General features: G+C 39.3%; 1 protein-coding gene across 4 annotated transcripts in view; it reads left to right on the top strand.

Moving 5' to 3' along the window:
* The window catches only part of GPR160 (G protein-coupled receptor 160), a 45,812-nt gene extending 27,332 nt beyond the window's left edge, over positions 1-18,480 (top strand). For 2 of the 4 annotated variants that reach the window (XM_054983103.1, XM_054983104.1), the window contains exons 2-3: positions 5,418-5,583; positions 16,565-18,480. In XM_054983103.1, coding sequence (XP_054839078.1) covers positions 16,617-17,639 — 1,023 coding nt within the window. In that variant the 5' untranslated portion in view covers positions 5,418-5,583; positions 16,565-16,616 and the 3' untranslated portion in view covers positions 17,640-18,480. The remainder of the gene's footprint in view (positions 1-5,417; positions 5,584-16,564) is intronic. The other 2 variants (XM_054983105.1, XM_054983106.1) reach the window with 1 other exon arrangement.
* Positions 18,481-20,194: the final 1,714 nt, after the last annotated feature.

Below are 20,194 nucleotides of genomic sequence, written 5' to 3'. Positions count from 1 at the left end.
TATGATCTGTACCCATTTTCCTGCCTCCATGGATGCCTGCCTCACCTGGGCCCAGAGCCATACTGTTAGCAGCACAGTGCCAGCTGGAGGGAGCCGTCAGTTCCCATGGGAGCCTCTTGCGGGCCGGTCACTGAGTCTGCCCTTGCCACTGGGCAGCCTGCTAGCAAGCCCGAAGTCATGCCCAGGCAGAAGCCATGTTCCCAGGCAGCCAGAAGACCAGCCTGAACAGCTTGCTCTGAGAAGCCATTTTGTGGAAGCGTGCCGACCATGTCCGCAGCAGCCAGCCTCGCCCTGCTCTGCATATCTTGAAAGCCGCCCCGGAATGGAAGCTAAGTGCCGGCTGCCCTGAGCACTTCATGGATGCATTTCTATACAACCTCCGTATTCCAGGGCTGATACCATTCAGACAACGGCAGCTTCCTGGAAGATCCAATCAACCCGCCCGATGCTCCCCCTCCCTCCTTTGTCCCCACTTCTCGAGGTGTCACTATCTTGAAATCAGAACACTAAAGTGGCCCATTTAGGGTAGTTGTAGAGCCATCAAGTCTCTGTCGCCCTTTTGAGAACCACAAGGGAATGGCATCTGCCCCAGGGTATGTTTTGGGGTATTTAAGCTGGCCTCCCAGGCCATGAGGTGCGCGTGCCATCCCTATCCTGAACCTCCGCTGCCTCTCTTTCTGGATTTAGTGCAGGCACTAGATACCACCACGCTTCACTGCTACATCTTTCTTCCACGCCGTGACCAGGTGAGTATACCCAGTTCCATCGTTCTCAAGTGGGCTCTCCTGCTAAAGCAACTGGCTCTATTTTCCAACTCTGTATTTCTTTTTCTTTTTTTTGAAAAAATTTTTATTGGGTTAGAATCCGTTATTTTTACATTTACATTCAATTTTCCCCAATTTTTTCGTCTCTAACCCCCTCCCTTCCCCCCCCTTTTTATTGACTTCCAACAGCTTTCCAACCCTTTGTCCCCTTTCCCTTACTTTTATTAGCTTCCTCTATCTAAAACAAATATATATTCTCCGTTATTCTAAGCAGTACATCCTTAACTATTTTTAACATTGTACGCCCAAACTGTAGGTCTTTGTTTCCATCTTAGATAAACAATTTATCCCATTTTTCAATTTCAAATATTTCTATATATCATAAACCATATAGATCATACATTCATTTATATCAAACAATTTGACATATTCTCTATATATTACTCATTCTATCTTTTTGTAATAATTCTATATATCACTCATCACGTAATCAATCAATTTGCCTCATCTATATCTTCAGACATTCAGTTTGGTACAAAACTTACCAAAAAGAAAGAAAATATTGTTAGTTAATCAATCCTTATATTTAATCCTTATAATTAATTATTTTCTATCTATGTTCTGTTTGTTAACCTGTATATATCTATATATATATCAGTCTATTAATCTGACTGCTTATTAGTTCACATTTATCTCTTCTCCCCCCGGTAAAGTCTCCCCCCTCTACTTCAGTGCTTCAGTAGTTCTCAAACTGCCACAGTTTTCCTCCCACCTCCCATTTCTTCTCCAGGTGTTGTTTCAGCTTCTCCCAGTCTGTGTTGAACTGCCCTGAGTCCAGATCTCTCAGTTTTCTTGTCATCTTGTCCATTTCAGCCATATACAGCAATTTGTAAATCCAATCTTCAATAGTTGGCACTTCTTGTACTTTCCATTTTTGCGCATACAAAAGTCTAGCTGCTGCTGTCATATAAAATATCAACGTCCTATGTTGGGCTGGAATTCCCTCCATTCCCAAGTTCAGTAGCAGGAGTTCTGGGTTCTTATTAATTTTAAATTGTAAAATTTCACTCATTTCTCTTATTATTTCCCCCCAGTACTGCCTGGCTACCTCACACGACCACCACATGTGATAGAGGGAGCCCTCATGCTTCTTACATTTCCAGCATTTATTAGAAGTATTCAAATTCCCTAGCGCAATCTTCTTTGGTGTCATGTACCAACGATAGATCATTTTGTAAATGTTCTCTTTAATATTAGTACATGTCGTTGTCTTCATTGTAGTTTTCCACAAGTATTCCCATGCCTCCATTGTTATTTCTTTATTAAAGTTTATAGCCCATTTCACCATTTGTGTTTTAACTATCTCATCCTCGGTATACCACTTCAACAGTACTTGGTATACCTTGGATATTCTTTTCTTATCTTCTTTAAGAAGGGTCTGCTCTAGTTCCGAATTCTCTATTCGTATACCTCCCTTTACAGAGTCCGAATTATATAAGTCTCTGATCTGTCTATACTGGAACCAGTCGTAATTAGGTGATAGTTCCTCTTGTGTCTTTATTCTGAGTTTGGATGCTTCAGTTTTAGTTATTTCTTTGTAGGTTAAACATTGTTGTTCATTGTCAACAGCTCTCGGGTCTATCACCTCATATGGAACCACCCACAAAGGAGTTCCTTCTTGTAGATAAATTCTGTACTTCTTCCAGATTATGTATAGACTTCTCCGAACAAAGTGATGCAGGAACATCGAGTTGACCTTTACTTTGTCATGCCATAAATATGCGTGCCATCCAAATATTTTTTTATATCCCTCTAGGGCTAATAGTTTCTCGTTCTTTAATGTCATCCATTCTTTCAACCAAACTAGGCAGATTGCATCATGATAAAGTCTCAGTTTGGGCAGTTGCATTCCGCCTCTTTCCTTTGCATCTTGTAAAACTTTCACTTTCACTCGAGGCTTCTTGCCTGCCCAAACAAAATCTGATATTTTTCTCTGCCAATTTTCAAATTGTTTGGAGTCCCTGATGATTGGTATTGTCTGTAGCAAGAACATTACTCTTGGTAACACATTCATCTTAACTGCTGCAATCCTGCCCAACCATGACAAATTCAATCTATTCCATTTAATCAAGTCTCTCTCTATCTGAGTCCATAGTTTTTCATAATTGTTTTTGAATAGATCTATGTTCTTTGCAGTTAATTCGACTCCCAAATATTTCACTTTACTTGTTACTTCACAATCCGTTGTTTCCATTAACAATTGTTGTTTCTGCTTAGTCATGTTTTTGCATAGTATCTTTGACTTTTTTTTGTTGATGAAGAAACCTGCCAAGTCTCCAAACTCCTTGATCTTATCTATCACTCTTGGCATGTTCTCCAATGGGTCCTCTACAATTAACATTATGTCATCCGCGAATGCTCTGACCTTGTATGAATAGTCCTTTATTTTTATTCCACGAATTTCCTCATCTTGACGTATTTGTATCATCAGAATCTCCAATACTAAAATGAACAACAATGGAGATAATGGGCAACCTTGTCTTGTTCCTTTACTTATCGTCAATTTCTTGGTCAATTCATCATTCACTACAATTGCTGCAGTCTGGTCTCTGTAAATTTCCTTAATTGCTCTGATGAATCTTTCTCCCAATTGTAGCTTTTCCATAGTGGCAAACATAAAGTCCCAGTTTAAATTGTCAAACGCTTTTTCAGCGTCTACAAAGAAGAAACCAACCTCTTTGTCACAACGCTTATCATAATATTCAATAGCATTGATCACTGTCCTTAAATTGTCTCTTATTTGTCTGTCTGGCAAAAAGCCTGCTTGTTCCTCCTCTATGACTTCCGAGAGCCACCCCTTCAATCTCTCCGCCAATATCTTCGCAAAAATTTTATAGTCATTATTGAGTAGTGATATAGGTCTATAATTTTTCACGTTAGTCAGGTCTTGGCCCTCTTTTGGGATCAATGATATATTCGCTTCACTCCAAGTGTCTGGAATCCTTTGATCCCTTAAAACCCCATTCATCACCTCTTTTAGGAATGGTGCCAGTTCATTAGCCATTGTCTTATAAAATTTAGCCGTAAGTCCATCTGGCCCTGGCGCCTTTCCTAGATTTGCAGATTGTATTGCCTTACTTATTTCCTCGTCAGTTACTTCACTGTTCAACTTATTTCTCCAAGCTTCCGAGATTTCTGGAAGTTTGGTTTTCTCCAGATATGATGCTATTGATTCTTTGTTTACTTCTTTTTTATTATACAGCTTAGCGTAGAATTTATAAAAGGCTCTACTAATGGTAGTCTGCTCCAAATACGTTTTGTTATCTTCACAGATTTTATTTATTATTTTCTTTTCCCTTTTCTTCTTCAATTGCCATGCCAGGTATTTCCCAGGTTTATTAGCACCCTCAAACGCTTTTTGATTCAGTCTTTTAAGATTCCACTCCAATTCTTTATTGCTCATTGCTGTTAGCTGTTCTTGAAGTATTTTGATTTCCTGGTATACCTTCTTTTTCCCTGGTCTCTTTTTTAGCTGTATTTCTTTGGCTTTTATTTTCTCCTCAATCTCTTGTCTTTTCTACAACTCTGTATTTCTTAGTCTCTTGTATGTACCTTGTATGTATGCGCTAGTTTAGGCATACACAACACCGTTAGTAAATACACGTTTATCTTTATTAGTCTCGCCTCTTTATTGCATGAGTGTTCTGATAGAAGGACTCTGGTATAGTTGGCTAAAGATCCCACACTAATTTAAATCCAGACTGCAAGCTAATTCCCCCATTAAAAGTGCAGTTCTGGTAACAATTGTACTATGCTTGGTAATTCCTGTTACTTACCAAACTGTCAAAGATAAATGTTCAGTTTGTTCTTAAGAATCTTAAACACTGACTCTTGATTGATATACAAAACATAGCCTCAAATTCATAAGTCTTGATGGGGTTGTGGTATATTCTCTCTTTTTTAAAAAAGTAATTAAAATATACAGCAATGTTGAATTGAGATGTACAGATCTACAAAATGGAAAGCTTACCATGAAATGACAAATATTTACTTAGTCAGAATAGCAGTATCCATAAAAACAGATACATGTATTAAGTGCTTATCTTGGAGCTACTAGAGTCACAATAGAATTATAGAAATGAATAATAGTATGTGCAGTGTAAAAGTTGAAATGTTATATAGTATAGGAATATTCCTTCAGAAGTACTCTAGACAAATTGGAGCCATCATGCTTGTTAGGGAGCTATGTAAATACAAAATAAAGGAATACCACCTGCTGATAATTTCTTTTTGTTAATTTGGTGAGAGGTTTTCTATTAATACAATATCCTAAACTCTTAAGATACCTATATTTGAGGCACCAGCTGCTTTCCTCAGTTGCACTTGTCCCCATTCTTGCTACTAACATAAGAGAACTAACGATACTTTGATGTAACACACTTTGATTGTAGCCTCATTCTCAAGAACAACTGTACAGATTCCAGTATAAGACGGACAAATGTCAATGTTACAGGGAGGAGTGGCTAATTGGTGATTATATTTTCCATTACATTTGAAGCTACTGATTCCATGCTAAGGCGGTTAAGTGTCACATTTCTGATCAAGCGAGTCAACGCTCGAAATGTATAGTCTTACTCTTGTCTCATTACAAAGTTTCAGGAGACCTCTGCCAGAGATCCTGGAGAGTTGCTGTCAGTCAGATGAGAGAAGACCCAGTGTGAGACCCAGGTCTGAATCCCCACTCTACGGTAGAAGCTTGCTGGGTGGCCGGGGGCCAACACACATGCTCAGCCTCACCTGCTGTGAGGATAAAATGGAGGTGAGGAGAATGATGTCAGCTGCTTTAAGTCTTCATTGGGGGAGGGACTTCCGGTTTGGGGATCCATGGAGGTCTAACGCAGCTCTAAGTGCTGAGCTGACCAGGCTGCCGTTTTAACGGCCGGCGGGGCAAAATAAAGCCCGCGGCCAACTGTTCTCAGGCGGAGAACAGGCATAGAACGCTCAAGTACTTCAGGGTGCGTTGATCTCGGGCGAGGGGGGGGGTCCTGCGCAACGGACTCTCTCCCGTCCCTTGAGGTCCCACCCTAAGACAGGTCGGCTAAAATCTCTGCGGCAGTCCTGGAGCCAATGCGGTTGGCATAAGACCTACATGCCCAAGCTTCAACAGGGGCAAGAAGAGTTGATGGGAATCTGAGATTGAAACAGCGATTACAACCCGCGGAAAGTGCTGGAGAAGGTAAAGATCACTATCTCTTGAAACGGGACAGATTACTTAAAGCAATGAAGCATTAAAGTAGACTTTTAAACTGCAACAGATTGATTATAAGGAGGGGAGGATCCGGCAGGAACTAAATTAGAAAAAGGACTAAGTTAAACGGAGTTATTAAAGAAATTGGACTATTGTTTTACATACCTGCGGTTACAAGGAGATATCAGGCTGTGAGAAAGTTTTACCATCGCGAGAACTGCTGTGGGAAGTCGGGAAACAGGAAGTACGTAACAGTGATAGAGTTGCTGGAGAGAAGCGGCCCTTGCCGGAGGACAGGAAGAAGGGAATCGCCATCTTTGAAAGGGGAAGAGCTGCGGCTTCAGCGGAAGAGGAAGTAGGCCATATTGGATTACAAAAATCATAGAGGAACCATAGAGAAAAGATGCCCGACATTTTGGACTCTTTAAATGACTTTTTTGCAAAAAGACCGGGACATTTAAAATAAAAGGACACTAAGCCAAGCGCCACGGAGTTAAGGAAGCGAGCGGATTCGTGGGAGCGAGGTAAAGCGAGCCCCACGATGTCGAAAAAAGAGTGGCAATCGGCCATAGAGAACTTAGATAAAAAACTCTTAGAAGTGATTAAAGAACTCAGAGATATGAAACCTGAGCTGGTGAAAGAGGTTAAAGAGGTTAAAGAGACAGTAAAGAATGAGCTGGCAGAAGAGAAGAAGGGAATGGAAACAATACAAAATGACCTGCAGGGGACACAGCAAAGAGTCAAGGTAGTGGAAAATGTGGTGGAGAACCTAGCAGACACGCAACGAACAGAGATGAGGGTGATGAGGGGAAGAATGGCGGTTGCGGAGAGTAAACATATGGAGAAGCAGCTGAGGTTTCGCGGTTTGCCGGAAGTGGAAGGAAAGACAGCCCAAGAACAGATCGCTGAGATGTTAGCTGAATACCTGGGGAAGGAGGAGGAGGAAATTATGGCTATCCTAGATGTGGTATACCGTATAAATTCAAGATTTGCGACCCAGAGGAAACTACCAAGAGATGTGATTGTGCAATTTATGACCAGAAATATAAGAGAAATGATTGTGACTAAACAGTTTCAAGATCCATTGGAGGTTAATGGCAAGACGGTTATTATTATGAAGGAACTACCCAGAACGGTGTTGCTAGATCGGAAAAAATATAAAGCCCTAATTCAGATTCTGAAGGACATGAAAATAAGGTACAGATGGGAATTACCAGAAGGAGTTTCCTTTGAATTTGGAGGAGTGAAAAAGCGCATCAGATCTGAACTAGAAATGGAACAGTTTATAAGGGACAATGAAAAGGACTTACCAGCAACAAGACTATGAATATGGAATGCAAAGTTTTATCTTGGAATGTAAATGGACTTAATTCACCGAATAAGAGAAAAAGTATTTTCCACTGGCTATTAAAACAAAAATGTGATATTGTGTGTTTGCAAGAGACTCATATTAGAAAGCAGGATGTAAAATATCTCAAATTGAACAAACTGGGCAATGACTTTGTAGCGGCCTCAAAAAAGAAAAAAAGGGGAGTGGCAGTGTATATAAAAAAGGAGCTACAGCCAAAATTAGTGGTGAGGGATCAGGAAGCCAGATTCTTAGCAGTGGAATGTTTATGGAATTTAAAGAGAGTGTTGTTGATCGGAATTTATGCACCTAATGGAGCAAAAGAAAGCTTCTTTGAGGATTTGAGGAAGCAATTAGATGAATTTTCTTATGACCAGATAATTCTTGCAGGAGACTTCAATGGAGTTACAAATTTGGAACTGGATAAAAAATCAGCAACTGCACAAAAGAAAAGAGGACTATTACCAAAGACTTTTTTTGTATTAACGCAACAGGAAACTTTAGAAGATGTATGGAGAAGACAGAATCCCAAAGGCAGTCAATATACGTTTTTCTCCGCAAGACATTCTACGTTATCAAGAATTGATATGATCTGGGCCTCAAAAGACTTAGCGCTTTGGACTAAGGATGTGGAAATAATGCCTATGGTAGGCTCAGATCATAATCCAATTATGTGGAAGTTTGGGAAAAGAACCAAAAGGAAAGGATGGAGAATAAACGAGGACTTGCTGCAAGAGGGAGAAAATATGGAGACGTTGAGAAGGGAAACTAAGTTTTTCATACAATACAACATGAACAGAGAAGTACCAACCAATAAGGTATGGGATACCTATAAGGCAGTAATCAGAGGCATACTAATGGACTTAAATGGAAGAGTCAGGAAAAAAAGAGAGAGGAGAAGAGACAGGAGATTATGGAGGAAATAAAAGCCAAAGAAATACAGCTAAAGAAAAGGCCAGGGAAAAAGAAAATATACCAGGGTATCAAAATCCTTCAAGAGCAGTTAACAGCAATGAATAACAAAGAATTGGAATGGAATCTTAAGAGAATGAATCAAAAGTCGTTTGAAGGTGCAAATAAACCTGGGAAATATCTGGCGTGGCAATTGAAGAAGAGAAAGGAGAAGAAGACAATAAATAAAATATGTGAGGACAATAAAGTATACCTGGAACAGACGGCTATTAGCAGAGCCTTTTATAAATTTTACGCTAAATTGTACAATAAAAAAGAAGTGAATAAAGACTCAATAGCGACATACTTGGGGAAAATGAAGCTCCCAGTAATTTCGGAAGGATGGAGAGATAAATTGAATAGTGAAGTAACGGAGGAAGAGATAAGGACGGCAATACAGTCAACAAATTTGGGAAAGGCGCCAGGACCTGATGGACTTACAGCTAAATTTTACAAGGTAATGGTCAATGAACTGGTGCCACTCCTAAAAGAAGTGATCAATGGTGTTTTGAAGGATCAACGGATCCCAGATACTTGGAGTGAAGCCAATATATCATTGATCCCTAAAGAAGGACAGGATCTGACTAATGTTAAAAATTATAGACCTATTTCGTTGCTTAATAATGACTACAAAATCTTTGCGAAGATATTGGCGGAAAGAGTAAAGGGATGGCTTTCTGAAGTTATTGAGGAGGAACAAGCTGGTTTTTTACCAAACAGACAAATTAAAGACAACTTAAGGACAGTTATAAATGCTATTGAATATTATGACAAGCGTTGTGATAAGGAGGTTGGTTTCTTCTTTGTGGATGCTGAAAAAGCGTTTGACAATTTGAACTGGGACTTTATGTTTGCCACCATGGAAAAGCTGCAAATGGGAGAAAGATTCATAAGAGCAGTGAAAGAAATCTACAGAGACCAGAGTGCAGCAATTGTGGTGAATGATGAGGTGACCAAGAAATTGATTATAGGTAAAGGTACAAGACAAGGTTGCCCATTGTCTCCACTGTTGTTTATTTTGGTTTTGGAAATATTGATGATACAGATTCGAGAAGATAATGCAATCCATGGAATAAAAATAAAGGACTTTTCCTATAAGGTCAGAGCATTTGCGGATGATATAATGCTAATTGTGGAAGATCCAATTGAGAACATGCCAAAGGTAATGGAGAAAATTAAGGAATTTGGAGATCTGGCAGGATTTTACGTAAACAAAAAGAAGTCAAAGATATTATGTAAAAATATGACTAAACAAAAACAACAGTTATTAACGGAAATAACAGATTGTGAAGTAACAAGTAAGGTGAAATATCTGGGAATTGAATTGACTGCAAAGAATATAGACCTATTCAGAAACAACTATGAGAAATTGTGGACTCAGATAGAGCAAGATTTGATCAAATGGAATAGATTGAATTTGTCATGGTTGGGAAGAATTGCAGTAGTCAAGATGAACGTGTTGCCAAGAGTGATGTTTCTGCTACAGACAATACCAATTATCCGGGACTCTAAGCAGTTTGAAAAATGACAGAGAAAAATATCAGATTTTGTTTGGGCAGGCAAGAAGCCTCGAGTGAAAATGAAAGTATTACAGGATGCAAAAGAAAGAGGCGGAATGCAACTGCCCAATCTAAGACTTTACTATGATGCAATTTGCTTGGTGTGGTTGAAAGATTGGATGACGCTGAAAAACCGCAAATTACTGGCCTTAGAGGGATATAAAAAAATATTTGGATGGCATGCATATCTGTGGTATGATAAAGTAAAAGCAGACTCTATGTTTTTACACCATTATATTCGGAGAAGCCTCTTCACAGTTTGGCAGAAGTACAGAGATTACCTACAAGAAGGAATTCCCTCCTGGGTGGTTCCTTATGAAGTAATAGATCCGAGAACTGTCGATAATCAACAACAGCGTTTAACGTACAAAGAGATAACACGAACAGAATTTTCTAAATTAAGAATAAAGACGCAAGATGAGCTGTCTCCAAGTTACGATTGGTTTCAATATAGACAGATTAGAGATCTTTATAACTCGGACTGTGCGAAGGGAGGGATAAGAATGGAGAATTCGGAATTAGAGGAGGTAATCCTACAAGAGGATAAAAAGGAAATCTCTAAGGCTTATAAAGTGTTGTTGAAATGGTACACTGAAGATGAGACAGTTAAAGTGCAAATGGTGAAGTGGGCTATAAACTTTAATAAAGAAATAACAATGGAGGCGTGGGAATACTTGTGGAAAAATACGTTGAAGATCACGACATGTACTAATATCAAAGAGAATGTCTATAAAATGATCTACCGTTGGTATTTGACACCAAAGAAAATTGTGCTAGGGAATTCGAACACGTCTAATAAATGCTGGAAATGTAAAAAGCATGAAGGATCTTTGTATCACATGTGGTGGACTTGTGAGGTAGCTAGGCAGTACTGGGGGGAAATAATAAGAGTGATAAGTGAGATTTTACAATTTCAAATAAATAAGAACCCAGAACTCCTGCTACTGAACTTGGGAATGGAGGGCATTCCAGCACAATATAGGACATTGTTATTTTACATGACAGCAGCGGCCAGGCTTTTGTATGCGCAAAAGTGGAAAGTGCAAGAAGTGCCAACTATCGAGGACTGGATTTACAAATTGCTGTACATGGCAGAAATGGACAAAATGACAAGGAAATTGAGAGACCTTTATCCAGGACAATTTAACACGGATTGGGAGAAGCTGAAACAATATTTGCTGAAAAAATGGGAAGTGGGAGGAGAACTGTGGCAGTTTGAAAATTACTGAAACACAATAAAAGAAGAGGGAGGTGACTTTACCGGGGACTGGAGAGTTAAATGAGAATTTCTAAGCAATTATTTTAGTTGACTATTATATTTAGTATTAAGTAATAGAGGTGGTATTACAAGAATTATAAGGATGGAAACTAACTAATTTCATTTCTGACAGATAACTGCATAATGGAGAAATAATATAATTAAAATAGAATGAATATAAGTAAGGTGGAAAGAAATATATAGTAACATATAGAAGATAAGTTAAATTGATTGACTTATACTGAAAGTATATTGTGTTTACAGCAGCATTTAGAAATGTGCAGATTATGGGTCAAATTGATTGACCATTTTTGGTAGATAGCTGTATAATGGAGAAATTATATAATTAAAATAGTATGAAGATAAGATATGTAGAAGGAAGTAATGAGTAACATATAGAGTATAAGTTAAATTGATTGACTTATAATGAATGTATACAATGTTTATAGAAGTATTTAGAGTTAGGTAGAATGAGGGACAAATTGTTTGTCCCATAAGGAAGACGAGAATAGAAGGAGTAAGACAGAGTACAGAGTATTAAAATTAGATAAATGATTATTATTATTATTAAAGAATATATGCCAGAAATGTAATATTTAGTTGATATAGACAAGCTTAGAAGAGAGTGAAAGTATATGTATAATAGATAAAATAAGTTTGAAATGAATAGGGGAAAAATGGACAAGGGGTTGGAAAACTGTTGGAAGTCAACAAAAGGGGGGGGAAAGGGAGGGGTTAGAACAGGAACATTGAAAGGAAACTGATTGTATTGATTATATTAATTTCTAATCCAATAAAAACTTAAAAAAAAAGTCTTCATTGGGGGAAAGGTGGGGTATAAATGAAGTACATAAATACGTTTATTAGATGACTCATGAATGTATGACTTTTACATGTCTGTAGTATTTAATTGCACGTTACTACATTCAAGCACCATAATATTTGTATTATTTTTCTGTTCTTTTTTGCTTAACTTTACTATGAGGTAATTGTAGAGGTGCCTTTATTTGCCCCGTGGCGCAGAGTGGTAAGCTGCAGAACTGCAGTCCAAGCTCTGCTCCCGACCTGAGTTTGATCCTGGCGGAAGCTGGGTTCAAATAGCTGGCTCAAGGTTGACTCAGCCTTCCATCCTTCCAAGGTCGGTAAAATGAGAACCCAGTTTCCTGGGGGTGAAGTGTAGATGACTGGGGAAGGCAATGGCAAGCCACTCCATAAAAAGTCTGCCAAGAAAACGTCATAATGTGATGTCCCCCTATGGGTCAGTAATGACTCGGTGCTTGCACTACCTTTACCTTTACCTTGCTTTATTTTTTAAATCTGAATACACATTTATTTACTGTAATTCAGAGGTCCCCAATCTTTTAAAGCCTGTGGGCATTTTTGGAATTCTGACATAAGGTGCTGGCTGTTGCAGGTGGTAGAGCAAGCCACAAAGTGGCTGCTGTACCTTAACCTTCAGTCACACCGAGAAGATCCTTGTGTTGTGGTGGCAGCTGCTGCTGAAAGCAATTTTTTAAAAAATTGCTCAGCCAATCAGATCTCTGGTGACCACTCAGAAACTCTGTAGGGTAAAAGCCCCACCTGACTGCCCACTTTCTAAAAACACTTGGCAGGCACCGTGAGCACTATGTTGGGGACCCCTGCAGTAATCATTAGTTCAAGTGCAGTCTAGTGTGATGGGGCAAGATGAGGGAAGTTTTTAACACTTCTTGCTTGTAGTTTTTTCTGCCTCTAAGGTGTCTTGTCTGATGTTTTATATTTCTGAATTTGAAAGTGCTGTGTCCAGTTAAACATGGAGCATAGTGCAAAATTCGATTAGAAAGGAATCAAGGTATTCAGTGGATGTTCCTTTTTAAAAAATCATTTATACACATAAAAACTAGCAGAGTCAGTAACATAAAAAACATCAATGCTAGTTAATAGCATCAGAAAGATTATACATGTATTGGTTGCAGTCTCCCTTTTGGTTGATGATTGAGCCAAGGAACAGAAAATCTTCAACTATTTCAGTTTCTTCATCGTCAGCTTTAAAACTGTATTCCCTCACTAGTAATTACTTTTTGTCTTCTTCATGTTCAGCTGTAATCCTGCTTTGGCTCATTCTCCTTTAACCATTATCAGTAATTGTTTCAAGTCTTCACTATTTTCTACCTGTAATGTAGTGTCATCTGCATATCTCAAATTGTTAATGTTCTTTCCCTCTTTTGGATACACACTGTAGTATGGTGAGAGAGTCTGAGTGTGTCAGTGAAGTCGGTAACAATACCATTAGAAGCCCAGACTCAGTCAAGAGTCTGGACTCCTAGCAGAGCCACTCAGGGCAGAATGGTCAAAGCTGAGACATCAGATTAAGATGCATCAACCCTCTTCAGGAATCAATGGTCTCTTCAGCAGAAGAAAACTGACCGTTCCAATGATGATGGGGGCAGAGGAATCCTTGAAGGATAGCTACCGTGCAGCAGTAGTAGTGGAAGGTGACACTGGCAGAGGATCTTTCACAGACAACAACAGTGACACTTCAGCTAACCCTAGTTAGTACTGCGCAGAAGGCGGCAATGGTAAACCACGTCTGATCATCTCTTACCTTGAAAACCCTATGATCAGACGATCCAAGACAAAAGATGATCATTGGGACATCCAATAAATAGGGTTTGGATTGCAGAAATCTGAAAAGAGATGAAACAAAGTATAAGCATTTAAACACAACGTAATGCAAAAATTACATGGTAGGATCATACAGCAACTTTCTAAACCATTTCATTACAGTATAGGCCTTTTTATCTGTGTAAAAAAGCCTGAATAGTTTTGCATAGTTTGCAGAAAGCCCAAGAAAGTTAGGAACCTTCCTAACCTCATGAGGCATGACATTCTGTAAGGTGGTGGCCGCAGCAGAGAATGCATGTGTACAGGCAGTTGCAGATCTTGTCCATTTGTAGGTGAGCTCCTGCAGAATTGCTCAGGGCCCATTTGCATGGATCTTAAAGCACAGGCGTATAAAACCAACATGGACTTGGCACCCCCTAGTATTCTTTAGTCTCAGTTCTGTGGTGAGGGAGTAGAGTGAGCCCTGTAGGACAAAGACCAGACCCAAAAGTGGTATGAAAATGTAGTTTTGCTGTTTGTGTTAAGTATAACTTTCTTCCAGTGGGGCATAAATGTGAGGTTAAGCCTGGGCTGCACAACATGGGGCCCAGTGGATCTTCGGCTGAAGGTGCCGAAGATCAGATGGAAGGGTGGCAACGAGCTATACCGGCCCAAGCTCGTTGCCACCCTTCCATCTGATCTTCGGCACCTTCAGCCAGCTTCGCTGGTGTCCCTGGCATCGCGGCTACATGGCGACGTGGTCAAGATACAACCACCTACCAGCCGAAACCTTGGCAGTGTGAAATTATTTATATTGGGACTCTAATCTCGCCTTTTGATTGTATAGGGGTTGTTCCCCACTATTGATTTGTTGTAATTGTAACCATTGACTTACTGCAATTGTGTATATGATGATGAAAGTTTAATAGGTCAACTATATACGGAATTGTTTTTGAACCGACTGGCATACTTCCTTGTTGTTTAATTTTGTGTTGGTGTTTTGAGGAAGTTAACCCCCCCCCCTTGGTTGGTTCAGCTGAATCTGTGACAAAGGATATATAGACAATGAAGATTATAAACAAAAACCTAAAGAATCTCCACGTTTGGGGGCCAAAATAATTACTGAAGGAAATTATTTAATAATGACTAAAAGGAAAACAAAGACATGATTCAATACCAGAGATTCCTTCAAAGAAGCTGCTAGCAAATGAATCTCCTTCTGCTGAAATGCCTAATGGAGTCGGAGACCAGATTCTGGAATTAATCTTGAAATGCTGGATAGATTAAAAAAATAAAACTAGAAAATTATGGTGTTGGGCTTCCAATAAGAAGAGATCATGCATCAGAGAAAGATTCTAGAGGCCAACTAGTGATCAGGAAGTTGAGTGAACATTCAAGGAAGTTAAGTTAGAAGTTCAGGGCACCAAATGGTTAGAAACAGCCAAACATGGCAGCTGTACTGCCTAATACCGACATAGCAGAATGAGACCAAGAAATTCTCCTCCCACATCAAAGGAAACTATATCAAAGCTTTTACGTTCTCCTTACTAACGTGAGCTGTGATGGTCACTTCAGCCACAGACTCCTTGTGAGACTTTAAGCAAGCCACTGTCTATAATATGTAGAGGACAATATCGATCCCCTTTACAGGGTGGTGATGAAGAATATTAATGAAGTGCCTTAAGCAGTAGAAATATTTTCTAGGAATGGTAAAACATATAAACTGTCTTGAAGACTCGGAGATGTGGACAATAATCTCTCTTTGTTCCTCCCAGTAGACGGTCTAGTAGCCCTGGTTCGTGGGTGGGTGGTGTGTGAATGTTTCTCCATTCCTTGCAGCATGGGGACCGTGCCTACCTCTCTTTTTATTATGAACACTTAAGATGACACATGTTTGGGGAACTTTTCTCCAACTCTGGCAACTTAGAAAGTGTTTATTTAAAAGTGAAATTGAAACTGCACAATTCCACACAGCTCCAAATGTGCTGCCTTTGAAATTGCAAGCTTCTGATGTTTCCATTTTGATACTTTTGCTGCAGTAGCATTACTCTAATCTACTATGGCATTGGTGCAAATGACCCTTGTCTTTTGACCTTCTGAATGGCGTTTCACCACAGCCCAAACCTTTCAGGCTGTTTCATGTTGTTTTCGAAGGATGGGCTGAGGCACATGACATAAGAGCTTACAATAGCAATTCCAGACAGAGCTGCTGAAAATAACTGTTTGAGCCAGAGGTGATGTGACCTCAGGCTTTGAATAACAGGCTAACACCACTGACCATGTTCCTGGCTGACTTGAAAGTAAGCCTGTGCCAGCATCTGCCCAAATCAGTGACCGGACTGAGCATTGGCTATAACACGGTGTGGGTTGTCCAAGTAATGGTCACCCTTTGATGCAAGGAATCCTGATGACAGATCAGTTCCTTTAATGGTGTGATTGTGAGTTGTGAGGAATGCATTGGATCCACATGCACAGAATACTCCACGTGGAGTAGAAAAAACAACAAAAAAGCCTCTCTCTGGTGCTATTTTGACACAAGGAAATGGCTGGGGGGGCGGGGGAAGCCTCTCCTCCCCCCGTAGAGGCATTCGGAGGCTGTTTAGGCTCTCCTTTATTTTTTAACAGCCAGTCTACAAAGCTGCTGTGCGGCAACAGGGAACCCGAGTTGGTTTTGGAGAGCCCAGACCCAACTCTTTAAAAACCTACACATCTAGGTTGACCCTGAGTTCTTGGCTAGTAAAGGCATTCAAGAGTATTGAGCCGTGTGGAAGAAAGGAAAGAGTTTGCCTGTATCTCCTCAAGGAGGCTTTTCTTCTAAGAATCCAGAATAACTAACCATTTTTCTCCCTCTAGGTATGAACTGGAGGTGAAGTACAATTCAGCAGAGCACTCACCACCTGCAGCAATGGCTGTCATGTTCTGGGAGAGTTGGTCCTTTCTCCATTTCCAGTATGGCCACATCTTCCAGCCTTCAGAACCTAGTAGAGCTCTGCTGCTCATCATGCTGGGGAAAGTCTTGCTTAATTTGTTTCTACTGAGAATCAGAAGAAGAAATCTGCGTGAGAGTTTTATGGTCCACTTCTGCATTTCATTAGCCCTCGTTGACTTGGTGCTTCTGGTGACCATGTTTTTCATCTTCTACTTCCAGGACTTCATGATTATGGGCATCCGGTTTACCAAATATCATATCTGCCTTTTGGCACAGATTATGGCTGTTACCTATGGGGTCTTACATTATCCCATTTCGCTTATGACTGGCCTGGATTACTACTTGACAATAACCAAAGCTTCTAAGTCTCCTAATGTATGTCGGAGATTATTGTACATAGTCACTGTCATCTTAACATGGATTTCAGTTCTCTGTTATGTTCTGACATTACCAAGCAATACTGTAGGACTAGACAATCAACTTTACAATTCTGGATACCAGTGTCCATTCTACATCAGCAGTCAAAGCTACTGGCTCTCACTAGGTATGTTATTGATCATATGCCTGGCTTTTGTACTGTGTTGGTCAGAAGTAGTGGCTATGGTACAGCCACTAAAGCTGGTTTTGTATAAGAGCGAGACTGTGTTGTTTTTTCCTCATATGCCTGAGTGTAGCCCTAGAGACTGTGCAAAGCATTTCTTGACACGGCTGCTAGTCTGCTTTGTTGGCAACTGGGCACCTTTTGTTTTCCTTCAAATGCTCATTGTGTTACTTGATGTTCAGATTCCTGCCTACATAGAGATGAACGTTCCCTGGCTTTACTTCACCAACAGCTTTCTTATTGCAGTTGCTTATTGGGTAAGGCGTCGGCAAATTGAGCTGACAGAGGAGGTCTGGGATGCTGATCCATTTGTCAACTGGAAATTCTGTTTTGTCCCTTTCCACTCTCAGAATGCAGATGAAAAGCAGAAACCCACCAGTGAAATTGTTATCTGTTAGCAAGCTGTTGTGGGAGAAGTATGTTGATTCAGCACAATTCTTGGGAAGGATGTGGCTTCATGCTTGCTGTGAACTTAATGGGAGAATAATACACAAATGTAGCTGTGAAGGGGGGGGTAAGTGCCACCCATGATGCTATAAGGGCATAATGGTTTTTTTCCAAGTTGGATTTCTAGCACAGGTGCTAATTTCAAAATAAAGAATGAAAACTTACCTTCAGAGATGCCTGATTATTGTTGTTAGCAATAACAGAGCTTTTGGATAACAAGGAATCTATTACTGTCAAACAAAGTATGGTAAAATTCTCCTTTCTTAACATCCTACTGCAGATGTGAGTGAATATAAAATAGACCACAGACTTGCGTGCAATGCCTCTTATCTTTTGGTGCAAGTCAAGAACACTGGTCAGCTGTCCCAAGGATCACCCTTGCTAGAGCAATCAGAAATGCCTTTGCTCATATATATATACCATGCCTATGCACTTATGAGCAGGTGAGGACTTGGTACCAAGTTGCCAGCCATGAGGAAGTGAGACTATGAAATACAAAGAAGTTTCTCAAGTATGCTGCCATCCATATTTTAAAAGCCTTTGTCTGGTCTACAGAGGCCTTCCAGGCAAAGTCAAAAACATGGCTGAAGCTGCTGTTTGTTCATACAAGTTTTATTTTTAATATTATGGATGTGTTTTTGTGTTTAGATTTTATTTTTACTATTGATTCATTTTCTTGCCAAAAATCTGCGCTGAGCTTGTAAGGTGGGATATCAGTTTGAAATAAATTAACAAATAGCTGTTGCATGTGCTCTTATTTCAGATGTGATAATGGAATAAAATAATCAAACCAGACAAATGGAAGTAGCTTTTATTTCTGAAGCACTGAATTCACAATTGTAATGCAAAGTTGTAATATAAACCAAGTGGGTGACACAGTCAGTCAAATATTTAATCCCACTGGAAGCAAATGTTACTGGAACAAGAATTCTTGATAAGAGAGGGAAAAATGAAATGTGCCAATAACAAAAGGTGCAATTACAAGCAAATTGAAGCAGCAATAATATAAGGTGCTTTGATTTGTCATTTATATAATCAGATTATTGATGGACAGATAGGTTAATAAGTAAGTTTTACATCACTCCTGCTACAGACCATAACAAATATGAGAATCTAAAATTCATTCACATGCTATGTTAATATGAAAGTGCAATTTCTTTTTTAAAAGATACGTACAGATACAAAATTTACCTAAATCACTATGTCAGTTTTTCTTCCCCCTTCAAATGTAAAAATGGTTTAGCTTCCAGGGAGGAGGGTAATTTTTTTCCTTTCTGGTTTTGCTGGGTACAGTGTAAGTGCCAGACTGATGCGACATACAATAAAACTACTTCTTCGGGAAAATCCAAGTACCATTCCATGATACAAACACAGAGACGTACAATATATATCTTTACAGATTAATCATACATTATATGTAAATATACTCAAAGACCAGTTGCTTTGCAACGTCCTCACACAGACTCACTCATTCCTAACATAACCCTTTGTGTTTTTTATTGGATTTCATAGATATAACTAAAGAGTTTTTAAAAGGGACAAAAATGAAGGGATAAGGATACAGACCACAAGGGGGAAACTAAGCTCAGAAGCAAATAAAATTGTAACAACTACTGTCAGTTAAAACAATTTTAAAATAGTGCAATAGAAGAGGCAATTGAGTTAAGCTGGCATCCTTTGTCAGCATGGATGCAACTTGGACAACCTAACATAGAAACACTGTGCTACTGTCAATAATGAAAAGGCTAAACAAGGTATAAAATGCTTGCTTTACAAAATCACACAGAAGATGCCTTTTTGGAGATACAGTTAGAAACCACAGGGATGAGCTTACCTTTGATCAATTGGGAAAGGCAGTTTTTTGTTAAGCTGGATGAACTAGACATCCATTAAAAGGACTTATTGATAAAATATTGACTGAACTCAGTAGATTTATGAACAGCCATCCCAGAAAGGGATGACCTTTAAAAAGATTGTGAAGTAAATTCACAAAAAATTTCAAAAGCATGTCAAGGGAAATATTTTTGAATACGCATCATAATGTTTTTATTTGGTTTTGATTCCAGCAGCTCCTTCTAAAATGATCTCTTGCTCTCTTATACATCGATTTTTCAAAATATGTGGAATGACAGAAGCTGTTGATTTACAGGTGCTGGGATATGGCTATTTAAGGTACGATTCACAGACAACTAATACAGCTGCCTTCCAGGAGACAGCATCTTTGTGAGTGGTCTGCGACTTACTATTTTAGTTGTTACGAAAAGACAAATTCCACATCTAAACTACAATAAAGAGTCTTCTGAGGCTCTGATCAGTTGCTAGAGAAGCCAGAGACTGAAGCACAGGATATATTCTGCTGCTCTAACCAACCATGTGGAGTTTCATCTTTTACCTTTTTTTGTTGTCACCTGAACAACATTTTCAATAATCTAAAGCCTTTGCTGCTTTTTATGGTCAGTAATTCAGTGGTCTCACTAACAATAATTGATAACGTTATAAAAAGTAC

The sequence above is a fragment of the Eublepharis macularius genome, chromosome 6 (assembly GCF_028583425.1).
Source record: "Eublepharis macularius isolate TG4126 chromosome 6, MPM_Emac_v1.0, whole genome shotgun sequence".
NCBI lineage: Eukaryota > Metazoa > Chordata > Lepidosauria > Squamata > Eublepharidae > Eublepharis > Eublepharis macularius.
Note: the sequence above shows the minus strand (reverse complement) of the source record. Positions and strands in the feature narration are given on the sequence as shown.